A 16,526-nucleotide genomic window follows, 5' to 3' on the forward strand; every position below is an offset into this window, starting at 1 on the left:
CAACACAATCAAATTTGAGGAGAAACATCATTTCTCAGAGGAGCAAAGCTGATGGGCAACATGATCTCAATACCTTCCACATCTAAAAGTGTGAGTGGCCCACCAAAAATACACGGAAACTTGCTGTTCATGCCCTTAGGAATTTTCCTAGTTCTTCAGAATTAGAATTTAGCCCTAACTGAACAAACTTATAAGAAATGATGCTTAAGGGTACATCGCAGGAATTCTGTCAGTGCTGCGTTGGAAAAACAACAAGCTGAGTGAGGAGGAAAGCAGAGTTACAGTTCATTAGTATCACTTTCCACTTGTGCAACTGTCTTTTTGACATGAATAAGGATGGAGTACACCTAAATGCATGAACATACATTACAGAAGGGGCCAGGAGTGGAAGCAAGAGAGGAGCAGATGCCATCCTATAAGAGAAAGGATGGAGAGAAGAGAGCAGGTAGAGAGGTTAGTCATACAGCACAAGTAGCAGCCACATACTTGTTTGTGGCTTTTTGGCTGTTGAGATTGTAACTCTTCGGTAGTTCGTACTCTGCTTTATAATTTTAGTCGTTTTGCCTGTTTCTGGTTAGTTAACAGTTTCAGCTTGCTTACTTGCACAGACTTGAAGCCTGGGTATACTTCAGGAGGAACAGGTAAGAGGAATAAGTTCCTAACACTTATTAGCAAGGCTTAGTTACTACCACGCTCAGCCACAGCATTTGTTTTTTGGTGTTAAATGTACTCATCGTATAGAGCCCTCAGATGCTATTCCAAGATGTAGTTTGTTACTTTGCAAAAATCAGGTGAATCTTGCCTCTAAAAACGTTGTAAATATAATTGAAAACTCCACTAATGAGTTGTCACTCTTTTTTAAAAGTTCGAGAGGACAGCTTTTGTTACAGCCTTTTTGTTGCACAAGTCTGCCTGTTAGAATTTACCTACTGCTGATCTTGAGGTTAAGTTTACTCATCGAAAATAAGATAGAGTAATAGCTATTGGTTATTTGCATCCAGTAATACATGTCTTTTAACTAACTTTGAATAGAAATCCTAAATTAAATCAAAGCGTAGATTTCTACTGCTATCACTCAACTCCTGTAAAGTGCTGAAAAAGTGTCAGCATCTTAAAGAAGACAGCAGAGGAAGAAAGTGTGTGGTTCTGGTCACCTTGCCTTAAAGGGGATGTATTATGACTGCAGAAGAATCAGAGAAGGACAGCAGGGTTGATCAGAGGTACCACGTCTGCTTGAGGAATTGCTGAGCAGGTCCAAATGGAAGAGAGGTCACTGACACGGAGAGTATGATGGAGAGTCGCAAAATCACCAAGTGGCAGAGAGAGAGAGGTTCGAATACTCCCTGCCTCTTCTAGCCCAGGAAATATGGGCTACGTCTTTAGGAGCTGGGTTCAAGACAAAAGGATGAGGTTTTCGATGAAACAGGCAGTAAGGCTATTCCCGTGCTCCAGGAGAGCTGTATAGGCAAGAAGTTTACATTGCTGTAAGAGTTTGGACAAATATTTGGAAAAGATCAATTGGAGGGAAAGGATGTCAATAAATAACACACTTCTTCAGGCTCAGGTAGTCCTCTGAACTGAAAATAGTTGGAGGTTGGGAAGCTGCAAAGAGAGAAGTATCTTCTATGCTTATCTTGTTGTTACTTTGCCTTAGACATTGGAGAATCTGTTAGGGCTGATGTTTTCTTTTCTCTGGAGAGTGAATAGGTATCTGCCTAGTTAATCAAGTTATGCTCATCAGGGCTGAATTAGGTGATCCTGTTTTTCTTCATAGGTTCTATTTTTTTGGACCTTTGATTCTTCTTGATTCTTCTCTTCTGCACGCTTTCCAGTGGCTTATATCTTACCTGGTATGTGATGTCCATATGGTCATTATATTTCAGCTGAGCTCTTAGCAACGCCGAGGAAGGCACAGAGAAGATAGGTACAGCTGAAGTTTGCAGGGTAGTTTATTAGATTTTTGAAGTATACTAAATTCAGTAAAGCATTACTTTCTGAAAGCTTTCTTATTGTTGTGTAGGGTTTATATCTTCAAGTGTCCCCTCTAATAATAGTGCAACATGTCAAAAAACATGTATTTGTACTGTGAGTTACAGCAAACCCAGGCTGCCTGTGTCATTTCTACAGTATGGTCTTAATGGTATATGTTTTTAATGCTTGTTAGTGCTAGTCTTATAATGGTGTTCAAACCAACCTTTATCATGGGAGTTGCACTGTATTCGGCTTGTTAGTAGATGGCAGAGTGAAAAGATGATGTTGATGCGTTTCGGCAGCATATCCAACCGGTCACCATTCGATGCACAAACATGGGCTCATGAGTGAGGCTGCAGGTCTTGGGCAGCCTAATGCTGATCAACCCAACATGTGCTTTGATTTCAGGGCTCGGTGGTTTTCACACAGAAAGATCGTGCCTGGGGTGCTCAAGGAGGAAGCAGATTGTGTGACTTGCAAGTGACTCAGCGCTGCTCCGCTGGCGCTGGGGTGGGAGCAGAGCTGCCGTAATCACCCTGCAGACGATCCGTTTTCATGGCACAGTCTGTTTCCTCGCTCAGTTACTGAATGGCAGATAATAGGACTTAACAGGAGAGAAAAGGGAGAACTGCAAAATTCTTGGCATTTTTGCAAAAATACATATCTGTCCTTTTCAAAGGGAAAAAAACCCTATGTCTTAATTTCAAGTAATCTGATAGCTGTTTAAATTTCACTGACAATCGATCAGATACACCTTGCCATATCGTCATTAATGCTATTTTTTTACTTTTCAAAATTACGAGGCTGGCTGATAAGATATGAAGCCTGGCCTGAAGAGCAGGTTGTGTGATACAACTTGAAAAAAAAAACGTCTGTGGAAAATATCCCTAGATCACAGAGCTGTGAAAGAAAATACAAAACTGGGAAACAGTTTGGTCATGGCTCGTATTCTAGTTGGGGCAGAGAGAGGGTCTGTTTGTGTTGCTGAATGGCTGGCTCAGGGCTGCTGTGCTGCTCTTCCCAAGCGAGTCCACGGCGTAGGAAAGCTGGGGCTGTGGCGGCACCGTTAGCTGTTGTCATCCCAGCCTAGTGACTCAGAAAGGTCGTGCGACGAGAGAAATGAGGTCAGCCTCGGAGCTGGCAGCACCAAAGGCTCAAGCGAGAGCGGTATGATGTTCGGACCTGCCTGTTGAAATAATCGTTATACGGTGAGGATAAAGCTTTCTAGTGGAGCTTACAGTTCTGCTAAGACAGTATGCTAAAAATAATTGATAGGATTGCTGATGTTTTCTACAGGAGGAAGAAAAAAATTTTTTTTTGAAGCAGTTTCAACTGAACATAATTGAGTAATAAGCCAGATATCTTTATTCTATAAAGAGGTACTTTTTTTTTTTCTTCTTTTTTTTTTTTTCCTTCCTGTGTTCCAGAAAATCAGGTTTTAGAGCCCTTCAAGTCTTGCATACCTACACAAATTTGTTTCTAATCAACCTGCTGTTGAATTAGTAAAAAGAATCTCCTGGGCTTGGCATGCCAGAGAATAGTCAACAATGTTAAATAAGTATACAACATGCCATTTTGCTCTTTCAAGGTGCTACAATACAAAATGGAATTCAGTTTGAGGTAATTTTTTTAAAGATGTGTCTACTTCTTCTGCTGTAACACTTCCTTCTGTGAGCTGCAGTTGCATTTGGAAGTTTCCCACTGTCTGTAAGCATTAAAATCTCTGATGCTAGATAACATTTTCAGTATAATTATTTGGAATTGCATCAATACATAGGCACGCTATAAATCACATTTGAAAAGGCATTCGTTCTGGAATAAAAGCATAAAAGCATAGGAAGCAACACCAGTGTAATTCAGGAAAATAGCATTTGCCTTTGTGTAGCTGAGCCCTTAAGTTAAAGATGTAGTTTCAGCTTAGGATCAATGTACGTGAGCTCTTTGAAACCAGATTGTTCTGAGCGCTGCTGTTGAATCAGCCGCTTCTTTCTCATCTTGTCTGTCGTCATCTTCAGCTGTGTGTGACTCTCTGAGGTTTTCTCACTGTGTCATTTTAGGAGTTATTATTCTGCTTAGTCCCTCTTTCTTGTTCCTTCAACTATCAAGTTATTTTTTTTGACAGACTTGAAAATGAGTTTAAAAAATGAAATTGAATTATATTTATACCTTTTGGTAAAGACTTGGAGATAAGGATATTTAGGACTCTGTGATCCTCAGTGTGTTATACATACACTTGCTTTTTAAAAAAATTACTATTTTTTTTCCAAATATCCTCCAAATCAGTTATTTTAGACTTCTGCCTCCTGCTTCCTGTAGGAATCTGGCTTTCATACCTGGATATTAAATTAGTGACCATTTTAATTGATTCTTATTTAAAAGATAGGTTTTCAAGTATCCTTAAATAGAAGCTTGCCTGTAATCTTGTTGTGATTTTTCAAATGTGTGCATGAAATCTTTATTTAAAAAAATACATATGTACAATACTCCATAGGCATATTAAAACTAGTTTTCCAGTGAATGTTTGATATTATTTTTGTAACTGTTTTTTTTTTTTGCCAAGTTACTATTGTCTTTTTCAGTCCTAAAAATAACAATTTAAAGGAAAAAAAAGGACACTGATCTGAAGTGTTGTTAGTGTTATATTTAAAAGGATATGTAAAATTATTTTGTTAACATACCTGTTTTATTTTTAGGAAGATGTGGAGACAGGAGTCCACCTTGATCCTGCTATCAAGGAAGTTCAGTACAATCCCACTTATGATACCATGTTTGCTCCTGAGGTAAGATACTGGACCAGATATGTATTTGGCCTAAAGGGAAGAGGTTCCATTAATCTAATGCGAAATTCAAATAAGTTGCATCTTTTTTTTGAAAGCTTGCTTTATTTATGATTGCAGTTTGGATAAACTGAGAAAAGATAACCTGGAGGTGTGCTGGCAGTACTCGTACGTGCTCGGATTTTAATATTCTGTGTAATTTGGTTCTGAGAAAAGCATCTTGACTTGTTTATCAAAATTAGAGCTAAAATAACTAACAATCAAGCTTGGAAGGTAGCATAAAAGTATGCAGTAAAACAAATTACCTGCATGAAAATGGCTTGTTACTATTTTCACATTTTTTCCTATGTACTCAGTGTGCTATTTAGATCAAAATGAATGCTTGTAAGATGACTGTAGATACATGGTTTATAGAGTGAGAATTTAAAATTAAAGCCTAAGTACTATCAATAGAACTCTATTCACGTCAATCATATGTAAGAATTTTAGCAAACGATGTCGTTCTAAATGTACGTAGTGCAAGACCATTTACGCTGAAATTGGTCATCCTGGTGCAGTGTGAACCACTTTCTATTTTAATTTAAATGACAGGCTAGCTGGTAGGAATAAAAATAGCTGTTAAAGAATTTAACTTTTCTCAGTATTTGACTTATTTATCTTGTGTTAGATCAGGGGTTAGTGTTTGATAGACAGAGGCTGGTTAGTTCCATAAATGGTTCATGCTCTCTAGGGTGACCCTGTGTCAATATGAATTCTTCCATTGATTGGTTCTTAAAGCAGGTTCTTAAACCACATAAACAGGCCTTTCCTAAGCAAACTTACTTTTTTGCAACTTTGGGCAGGTCATTTGAAACCCATAACATGTGTGAGCAAAATACTGGTTTCAGATTTAGGATAAGATGAGCAAACTAACCAGTAGTGTTACAAATGTTTCAATTAGGGATACCTAATGTGGGACAGTCAGGTGTCTGAATTTGAATGACAAGCAGAGTTACTGTGATTAAATTCATTTTTATAGTAATTTCAGCATACTGGCTTTATTTGCACTCACTGTTAGGTACCCTCGGTCCTTTATCCATGGTAAGGTCAGGAAGAGTTTGGTCACTTGCCCTTTTGCAAGAAGAAGGGCAAGACAGGGTTTCATAACTGCTTTTTCTGCAGTAATGCAGCAAAGTCCCTAACAGCTTTTCCCTTTCCCAACATTTGTTGGCTGTGTAATTTCCATATTGGCCACAAGATTTTTGTAGGACTTGATTTTTTCCTTCTCCCGCTTACAAGGCATAATACGCTATTGTCTTGTCTTTTGAATATGCTTGTATTGATCTGAACAGGGGTCTTTTGTGTCAAGCAGTTGCTGTTGATTTGTCCTCTCTACCAGTAATTTAGCCTAGAAAGTTCAAACATGAAACCAGCTGTTTGAGGCAATAACAGACTTAAGAAATTTATTCAGTAGTTATAAAGAAAAAGAAAGTGAAGGTACTTTGTGTTATCATTTCTTAACACACACCATTCTTTATCGCTCTCTCTCTTTAATAAAATAATGTGCACATGTATAGATATAAAATTAGTAAATCTGATATACTTTCTTTTAACATAATTTACGTAGTTTGGACCAGAAAACCCATTTAGGACTCAGCAAATGGCTGCGCCTAGAAATATGCTTTCCGGATATGCAGAACCAGCTCACATCAATGATTTCATGTTTGAACAACAAAGAAGAACATTTGTAACCTACGGTAAGTTCTTAACAGTGAAATTTCCCTCCGTTTTTATTATGCTCAGGTTTGACAAAATAAGGTGTTCTTTAGGGAATAGTTAATGGGACTTCAAGCTCTCTAAGTGACTGTTCAGCAGTGTTGTTAAAATGGGGAAAAGCCTTTGAGAATCCGCACAGCTGTAGTTCATAGTATTTATTTCAGAAGTCTTATTTGGTAATTCTTTCTGAAACTTTAATCAAATATATGAGCTCTTACCAAACGATTTTTAATTAAGGCTTCTATTAGTTGCATCAGTGTAGGAGACAAAAAAAAATCAAAATTTTAACTTTAATAAATAACTATGGGTCTATTATACAAATTGATTCTTAGGGTAACTCAGAAAGATGAAAGAAAGTGCCTTTCTGAGTGTCAGGTTCTTCACAGAAGTTGTCTCTTTAGATATGTGGTACTGAATGAATGAATTTAGATACGGAATGAATGGGAATCACAGGAAGTGGGAGTACCTCTGCTGAAAATACTGTATGTGCAAAGTCACTGAACAATGCAGCCTCAGGAGAAGCCTTGTGAGAAGTTTTAAGCATTTGTTAGAGCTTTTTCTTTCTCTGGCAGTTTGTCTCCGTAGGGGTGGTTATTATGGTTGCTTCTTCTTTTTTTTTTAATCTCAAAATAATTACTTATAAATAGGTGCATTTGAAAAATGAAACATTTGAGTTTGGTGAACAAACAATATGGATTCTCAGAAAAATGGGTTTTCTTATAAGGAAAATGTGGAAAGACCCTGTTTCTAAGAATTTTTGAGGATGTGTTTGAAAGAATGAAATCACCATGTATTGACTGGTTAATAATAACTGGTAACTGGTTATTAACATAACTGGTTAATTTTTCTCATGAGTTTCACTGTAAGTCTTGTCCTTGTGCTCTCAACATCATTTTTGCATGCTCTCTTGCTCACTTACATTCTAATCATTTTGTTATCTTCAAATTCAGTCAATTGTAAATTCTGATACTGCCTGTGCAAAATTAAATTACCTGTGCACAGTGGACTTTGAGCTTTCTTTTTTTTTGTCCGTGTTTACATTGAAAAGTACTCCCACTCCCTCACATTGCCATGCCTCAAAATCACCTCCCCATGCGCTTGAATTGCACTGGGGCTGTACACATGCATGAATTCACTTGGTGTGTTCTGCAGTGGAAAAGGTTGGGGCATTAGTACCAACATCTTTATAACTGACATGTGGGAGGCAGCTATTACAATGAAACCTGGATGAAAAAATACCTAAAATCTGAAACCTTAACACCCTTTATTTCTCTTTAGGTTTGATTACAGGTTTTGTTGTAAATATTGCATTTTGGAAAGAGTTCAAGATGGAACTTCAAGATGGTTTTCTATTGCACAGTTTTAGCTAATAGGTGCTTCAGCTGCCAGGACATGCAATATCATTAGCAAAATGTAGATATTGAAAATGGATGTTTAGTTTTATAGCATAACGAACTTATTTCTCTGCAATTTTAATATTGGAACTTGACAGACAATGGAGATCTATGAGCATTTTCAGGATCTGAATAGACGGGTTTGCTTTGTTCAGTGAAACTGTATGTTGAACTGTATGTGGTACACGGTGGCTTTTGTTGTTGTTGTTTGTTTGTTTTGTTTTTCCGTGAGGGCATTAGATTTATATTGGAAAGATGAGTCTTCAGGCAAATAGTGTTTATTTTTGTTTGCAAAGTTTAGTTTGAGGGAAGGTAGAACTACTATCCAAAGCCTACTCAAAATTTCTGTTGCTGTGCCACATCGATGTGCCACAACTACCTTAAATAAGGTATGACAAGAGAGAATGTGTTTTCAAGACTGAGAATACTGGTGACTGCTGTTATCGCATTCAGCTTTCTAAAAGTGTTAAGCAGATAATGACCTGGATACAGTGAGAGTGGAGCTATGACAAGGCAGTACTAGCCAGTTCGAACTGCAAAACCAAGCTCTGAGAAGCTGAAATTCATGCTAGATGATGCAGTAGATCAGCATGGTATCTTGGCTTGCTAGAAAGCCTGTTGTGAGCTGTTAAAAACAGTATTCATTTAAGTTGTCAAAAAGTCGTCTGTTAAAAAATTCAATATTCTGTTTTTCATTTTGGAAGGAGGTGATAAATATCTTCCTGGAAAAGACCAGTTACTATAAAAGTAGAGTTGTAATTGCTAGGCATAAATCTAACGCTTCCTTGCTTCCTTCTTTTTTTTTTTTTTTTTTTTTTTTTTTTTTTTTTTTTTTGTCCTTGCCAATGGTTAATCAACTTTTAGCATATTGGAAGAACAGAAAGTTAACCTCTTAATTGAGAACTACGGATCTTGAGACCTTTGGCAACACCTAGGCAGTTTAGCCGCATTATGCTGTGGTAGGAGACTCAAATAAATCTGCAACAGCTAATGTTTTGAGAACCGATAACTATAAATGAAGATCAAGTGTGATACAAGAGAGGAAGATTGGTAACAAAGGTTGTGTGTCCAAAATAGCTCAACCACTGCAGAGCCTCTGCATCTTCAAATGGAAATTTGTCTTGTTTCAAAAGAAAGAAAATAGAAAGTTTTACATATCATCTTAAAAATTAATACATTTTCAGCTAGAAATCTATATATTAGTCACAAACACAACCCACCAATTTTTGCGATGCAGAGTCTTTCATCTGTTTCTCTTGCAGTCTGTATTTTCTGTCAGAAGTCTCTCCAGGCGTGTGTGATGCTTGGGGAGCTCAGAACATCCATTCTGGAGCTGACTGAGGCCTAGGCGAGCGGGCAGCGGTGCCCAAGGAGAAACAGAAGAGCAGCACACACAGGGATATGTCAGAGTGGTTTTCCAGCAGCCAGCCTCTTGGCCAGAGGCAATGATTCTATATTTATTAACTTTCACTGAATCTGTTTTATCCTTGACAAATTTTCTAGTTGCTTGTTGAACCCCATATATTTTCTGCAACTTGCCAGTACCTTGTGTGAAGTACCACCTCTGTTTTAAATTTACTGAACTTGCAGCCTCCTAGTTTCACTTTATATTCCCAAATCTATTGTGTTGGAAGAAACAGCAAGAAATCATTTCTTACTCACCATTTCTGTGCTATTTTTATTTTATAGATCTCAGCCATAGGTTCAGTTCTGTCATCTTTCTTTTCCATCTGTAAAGCTCTTGGTCAATTTTGTTGTTTCTCTGTTGAAACCTTTCCAGGCCTTGGGATGTGCTCATCTGTGCAAGTTCTACTCTCACGTCCTCAGGAGGAAGAGCACCCCTGGACAGTGTTTAGCACGAGTCTCTTTTGCGGCTTGATGAAGAGGGAGGTTAGGAATTAAGTTCCTAGGAATTCATAAGCCTAGATGCGTTTGTCTTTAGCACCTGGAATAACTTGGTATCAGCGAGTTGCTTCCCTTTTCCAGATCTTCTAGTCATGTTGCACAGCATGAGACTAACCATGGATCCACCAAAGAATTTCCTGCTCTATTGAAACCAAACATTGTTTTATGATCTTTTTATAAACTAACCACATGAGGCCCTCTGTGTTATGATGGGCATCTTAAGTTTTTTTTTTTGTTTGTTTGTTTGTTTTTTTTTGTCTTGGAGGCACTGGACATTAAGTGGGTTTCCATCCTCTGTATGATTCTTGCCTCACAAATATTCTGGATTTTTTTTGTCATTCTAAATTTTCTGTAGAGAAAGCTGTGTGGGCTGTTCTGCTGCAATATATACCTATCCAAGAGCCTACTTTTATTTTTTTTTTCTGCAATGTTTTCTACTTCATCATCTGTGCAAATGCTGAGCTGGTTGACCTGCAGGTACCTTGATCTCCTCTGAAGCTTCTCTTAAAAATTGGCACTGCATTTGATACGTTCCATTTCTGTCCTACTGGGGTGATATTAGGCAAGAGTTTATGCACTGCAGTTCAGCTTCAGTTCTCTTGGGTGAATACCATCTGGTCCTGGTGATTTGTTGCCATTCATCTGTCTGTTTAGTGTCCTGACATGTCACTGTGAGACAGATATTTTGTCACGTTACCACTAAAGAAAGGTTCTAGCATGGGAGCCTTCCTGGGCTCCTTGGTAATGAACACATTAAAAAAATATACCATGTTGGTATTTCCTGATCACTCTTCTCATTCCTTGATGATCCTTATATCCTTTTTGCTGCTGAGGTTTCCGACAAAATGTTAATGTGTTAGTCTATGTTATGTGATTTGCTCTTTTTTTTTTTTTTTTTGACTGCTTTATTATAGATTCTACTTTCAGCCTGCCAGAGTTTGATTCTTTGTATTTTCAATACTTGGATGCAGCTTCAGCTCTGGGAAGAATACTTCCTTATTTCTAGTAGTGTCTCTTTACATGCTGTTCAGCTGTGCTCACTTCCTTCTGGGCACTTTAAAGTCATCTTTTGATAGCTGGCAGGCAGTAATTCCTTTTCTCCAACATAGAATCTGTTTTTCAAATGTCCCTGCTTTCAGAAAAGGCTTTGCCCTTTGCTGCTTAATTTCTACTTTTTAAAAAACCTTCCTAATTTTATGTAGCCTTTCTGTTTTGATATTATGAGGATTGTAGTGAATGTTTTTGTCTGTCTTTGCTTCCTCAAAAATGTTACAGAATCGCAGAATGATTAAGGTTGGAAAGGACCTTTGGGGATCATCCAGTCCACCCCCCTGCGCAAGCAGTGTAAATCAGTCAACAAACATGTTGCTTCGTACTATCTTATAGTCATTGTTAATGTGTGACCTTAACAGAAGTGTCTTAAATCTGGCTTTCGTCAATGCTCAATTATTTCTTTTCTTGTGAATCTCTAACTAAAACGTTACTACTATGCTCCTTTCCTTAGCACCTGTATAATCTCCTTTACCAGTCCATGGTTTTTGCTTTCCTTCTGGCTGAGCAGTAGTAACAGAAAACTCATACTTTGCTTAAATTTTGGATTTCAATCCAAAGGATTCTGTAATTCTTGTTAACACTATTAACCTGCTACTCTGATTTTTCTATAAGCTTTCTGTAGCATGGAGCATATTTTTTGCCATTGGTCTCACCATTTACTTCCATATGCTTTCTACTTGCTGACAGTCTGTCTTCTTTCCAATTATGTCAATATTATCTCATAAATATTATGTTTTTTTCATTTAAAGCTTGATATTCAAATGTCACTGCGTAGTATTTTCGACTTTTACCATTTTAATGTGCGTGTTTGGGTTTTCTGTTTCTCTGACCTCACTTTAAAGGGGCTCTGCTTGTTGTTCTCACTGTTATCTGAGTTTTTAAAGTTCTGTGCTATCTTTTGCTTGAGGACATGGCATTCTTAGGAGGGAGTATCATTGCAAATTGCTTATCTTTCTTTAAGTGTTGTCTTTCCCTGGCTGTTTGATTGAGGAGCACTCTTTGAGCCTCCTGTGCACCAGCAGCCTTTTTAGTCTAGACTAAACCTACTCGTTTTGCAAAGATGCCCTTTATATTGGAAGCTCAGAGTTGACATGAGCACTGCAGAGGTTTGCAAGACTGTGGTTAAAGATCTGCAGCTCCTTTTTGCAGCAGACAGACTCTTGAGAACAAGCTACCCTTCCAGAATGTATTTTTTACAAATTCAAAAGTACCTTATCCTTAATTAAGTCACTGTGGCACTGTCTGAGATCAGCCAGACTTCAGCATCATTATCAGGAATATGTTGTTGTTGTTGTTGTTGTTGTATTATAGTCCTGGGAGCCTGGCCTAAAAGACCTGGAAACCTGTTTTTTTTTTTTTTTTTTTTTTTTTCTCTGCATTTATCCTTCCCTATGTGCACCATCAGCAGGAGCAGCCTCTTCCATTGCAAAAACCCTTCTGAGCTCTGCTCTGAACAAGAGCCGTACGCTCCTTGAAATAATGTGCACAGACTTCCAGTGCAAAGGGGAATTGGGGATTGTTTTTGACATGCTGCATGCAAACTGTTCATGAATATGTTAGAGAAATCGTTTCATATCTATTTCAGCCTTAATACTCAGGCTAGAAGTGGACTACTACGCTGCAGATGGTTCATTCATGCACCATTTAGTATTTTAAAACCTCTCCTTCAGAAGATATTAATGTCTTATTAAATAATAAACAGTTTTCCATCCACGAATCGCTGAGCTCCTTATGAATATTCAGAAACCTGGCTGTAACAAGATATGTTCATCTCTAAAACTGATATTTCAGAGCTTAACATGACACTGTTGAGTTAGAAATTACACTTCTGATTTTTTTTTTTTTCCCCCCACCTACTCATGTTACATGTAACAGCTACAATCACTATTGCTTCTCATGGTTGCAGACATTTCATTTTCAAATTGCTTTGATTCTCCTGAGAGGCCAGCTCAGTCAGCCTCAGTTAGTGCAGCTAAATTGTTACCCAGACCTTGAGCTACCTTGAGTCTCTTTACACTGCGTTGCATGGTTTGGTGTAAACCTGTTTTAATTAGCTGTCGTTCTGAAATGTGCATCAAAGTCCTGATTATTTAACAAACCCTTTTCAGATGCACTGACGCTATGCACGTAGGTGGAATTGTACCTTTCATTGCTAAACTGTAGCATGAAATCTCTGCCTGCTAAATCAAACTGAAGGAGACGTAGGAGTCAGGGCGCATTACGTGGCATCCCAGCTGAGCAGGATAAAAGCAAGCTGTCTTTTGCAGCTGCATTTAGGAGCCTCAGACAGAGAAGAAAAGATTGGCTTTCACATACCACTAGAAAGTCGAAATTGTTCCGAGCCTTCCTATGAGAACGATGCTGGACCAAATTCAACCCAGCTAGAAGAAGTCTCAGCTTCCACGGGAAGCTGTGCTTGGCCCAGGGGTCCTATTCATTGGAATACTGTCCCTCTTGTGCAGGAATCAAGCAAATAGAGTCCTAGAGACTGTGTCAATATAGTTAGAGGACAAATAAACCACTGTATTGATCTTGACATAAATCCAAAGTAATATCTCTGTCGTTAATGGAAACCTTGTAGTTTAGGGAAAAAAAAGAACTCACTGAAATTCTGATTTAATAAAAGCGGGCAGTCAAATTAGTGAAAGTCTGATTGCAATGTCTGTCTGTTTGGTTATCCATGAAAATAGATTTAATCTAGAATAAGTTTTGTTGTTTTTCTTTGGTTTATATATGCTTGGAATTTATATTTCTTAATAAGGTATTGTTATGTGTTCTATCCTTACATTCATGGCTGTATGTTTTACTGCAAATGCGTCTTATTTGGATTAATGGTCCAAGCAAAGATTTTGGCTCTCAATCAGAATTGCCGCAGACAGAGTGATCCTTCCTATGGGAATGTTAAACCTTGCTTTGTTTTTGCCATGAATTTTCTGGTAGTTTCAATATATTTTTTTTTCCAACATCTAACTATAAATGAAGCAGACTACCTACCAGGACTACCAGGCCTTTTCTGACAAATGGTTGGGAAAATGATGATCTCTGGCTTTTAGGATGTTGGTTCCTACCTTGTCTGCATCTAAGTGCTGTTATGGGGCAGTGGCATCTCGGGTGGGATGGGAAATCTCCCAAAGTTCATGATTCCCTCTGGGAATCAACTCAAATGCAGAAGCTGGATTGTAGGTGGTTAGGTTTGTTTGACTGTGTGTGTGATCGCTTGGACTGGTGTCTGGCTATCTTTGGATCTGTTTTGTTTTGGTATGAAGAAATTCTCACTGGGCCTTGAAGGGTATTTTGTTATTTGAATAATATTTAATAAAAATCGTTATGTCCACCAGGGTGCACTCTTTGCTAAAATAAAGCCATGGTGGTCAGTAGCTGTTCGGTGCACCTGCTGCATGGAAACTGGGTGAAATTATTCAACATCTTATGAGATCTTGCTGTGCCCTTCAGCAGGAAGTGAGAGAGTCTGTAAGCGATGGATATTAAAATAAGATCCTCTGTATCAAATATTGCGAATATCACGAATATCTATGAAATACTGAAACATATTATAAATTATTTATAAGATTACACAACACTTTTTTTTTTTTTAAACAAGACTCAATAGCAGTAATCAGGAAATGTCAGCACAGCTACTTAATTCTTTGAAAAATTAAAGGCCATTGCAGCTTCTTGCGGTACCTTCTCAGTTAGCTAAACTAAGCAACTGCTTTCAAGTTGAGGGAAGAAACTTTCCCAGCCTTGCTGGAAGCAGTATAATTTCTGCAGCGGAGGCAGAACACGTGCAGAGCTCTGGGAAACTCCATTTGCTTCTTTTTCTCCTCGAGATGGTGGGAGCTGGGCAGGGGGCTGCCTGGCCAGGGGCTGATCCCGAAGCCAGAGCAGTCGCAATGGGCTGGTTTGCGCCGAGCTGCTGGCCTAGCAAGGCAGGGAACCCAACCCAGACTGAAATGGGTCCTCTCATCTACCACCTTGAGCGAGGCTTCTCCTCACACCATGTTAGAGCAGGAGTAGGCTGCTCATAACATTTCCAAATATAGTGTTTGCTCTACAGCAGACTAGTCTGTGTTGAGCCCACTTTGAGCAGGGTGTTGGGCAAGAGGCCTCCCAAGGTCCCCTGCCCACCTGAAAGATTGTGTGATTCTGTGACAAGGAGATGGCTTTCAGACTGCCTCCCCTTCCTCATCCTTAGCTTTTTGGGAGCCAACGGGAAAAAAAACATAAAGTGCACAGGAGCAAGTAGTAAAATACATAGAAAAGGTTCTTGTGGATTTGTGGTTTTTTTGTTTGTTTTTTAAATGAAATTAACGGTATTTTATTTCTCCTTTTGTTCTAGGTTACGCATTAGATCCTTCTATAGATAACCCTGAAGTTGCTACCAAATATATTGGTTCTGTAGAAGAGGCTGAAAAAAATCAAGGTAAATAATTCAGATTTTCATATAAGTGATTTGCAACTGACTGTTATTTCCGTTACTACTTCATTTAAAAACTGAATAGGTGTTAGCAAGGGAAACCAATACTGAAGCTTCTGGCAATCACACTCTTCTGAAGAGACAAGAAGTGAAAATATGTTGCAATTGTAATGTTAATAGGGAATGCAGATACTGAATTGCGCCTTTTTTTTTTTTCTGAAATAGTGAATGTTTCAGGCTATCTTTGTGTCAAAATTGCAAATGGAGGTTTTCAGTTGGAACCTAACATGTGTCCACACACGGATAAATAAATCTCGATGTTTGTAACAGAGCTTTTCAGTCCTAAATTCTGGCTTAGCTAAAGTTACCTGTGTCCATATTACAGTATGTTAATGTTAAACTAATTGCCTGAGCTCCACTGAGCTCCAGTAGTGTATAGCAAACTGATCACTGTGCGATAGCACCTCTGGCCCCGCTTTGGGGATTTGCATGGTGTTTTTCCAGAGCAGAGTTGGGCTGTTTGGGAAGGAAAAACCCCTGGAAGACTGCCAAGTGGTAAAGGCATCGCCTGCCACCGAGAGGGTTGGCTGCCAGAGGCAATGGCTTTTGTAATTAATACTTTGATGCAAGATACTTAACACTCAAAGTGGCTTTTTTTACTTTGCAAACTTGTACCTGTATAAACTTTACAGCTAGTTATGCCTTCCCTAGTACATATTTGTTCTTTTTTAGCATATGTGCAATAGACTTGTATAGTAACTACGTTAGAAAGAAATGGCTACAGTTCAATTATTTAAAATATGAAAGTAGCTTTGATATTGGAATTTTATTAATTTATTTTAAGAAAATTTTGACTTCATAATTTAGCATCCCTTGATATAATTATTGGAACTCTTTTTGGCTCCTTTCTACTAACTATTCTGATGCTGTAGGAAAGCATTGTTTGAAAACTGCACTTACTTGTATGTGCAATTCAGTGCTTTACCCTGTCTTAACTTTTCGATTTTTGCTCATATATTTTTCTTCTTTAATGTTTTTTTTTTGACAAATGAAATTCTGAGAGCACAGCCTTTGTGCTAATGTAGCATTATATGAAATAACAAGAGAATGGTTGGATGCAAATTACTGGTTTCTCACTGAATTAAAATCCATGGAAGTTGTCATTGAGTGTTGTTTGGGGTGTTGTTTGGGTGCATATTTTACTGTTGTTTGGTTGGTGTTCATTTGTTTTTTGGTGCTATGTTTTTCGTTGTT

The 16,526-nt window shown here is 38.2% G+C and overlaps 1 protein-coding gene across 1 annotated transcript in view; it reads left to right on the forward strand.

Annotated features, from left to right (window-relative positions):
- Window positions 1-16,526, forward strand: part of CDC40 (cell division cycle 40) — a 34,991-nt gene that overhangs the window by 1,458 nt on the left and 17,007 nt on the right. Inside the window, exons 2-4 of the mRNA XM_088522385.1 lie at window positions 4,665-4,751; window positions 6,355-6,484; window positions 15,195-15,278. Of these exons, the coding sequence (XP_088378511.1) occupies window positions 4,665-4,751; window positions 6,355-6,484; window positions 15,195-15,278 (301 nt within the window). The remainder of the gene's footprint in view (window positions 1-4,664; window positions 4,752-6,354; window positions 6,485-15,194; window positions 15,279-16,526) is intronic.

Source organism: Tinamus guttatus, unplaced genomic scaffold (genome assembly GCF_059628265.1).
Source record: "Tinamus guttatus ecotype Peru unplaced genomic scaffold, ASM5962826v1 Tinamus_guttatus_pri_ptg000010l, whole genome shotgun sequence".
Classification (NCBI taxonomy): Eukaryota; Metazoa; Chordata; class Aves; order Tinamiformes; family Tinamidae; genus Tinamus; species Tinamus guttatus.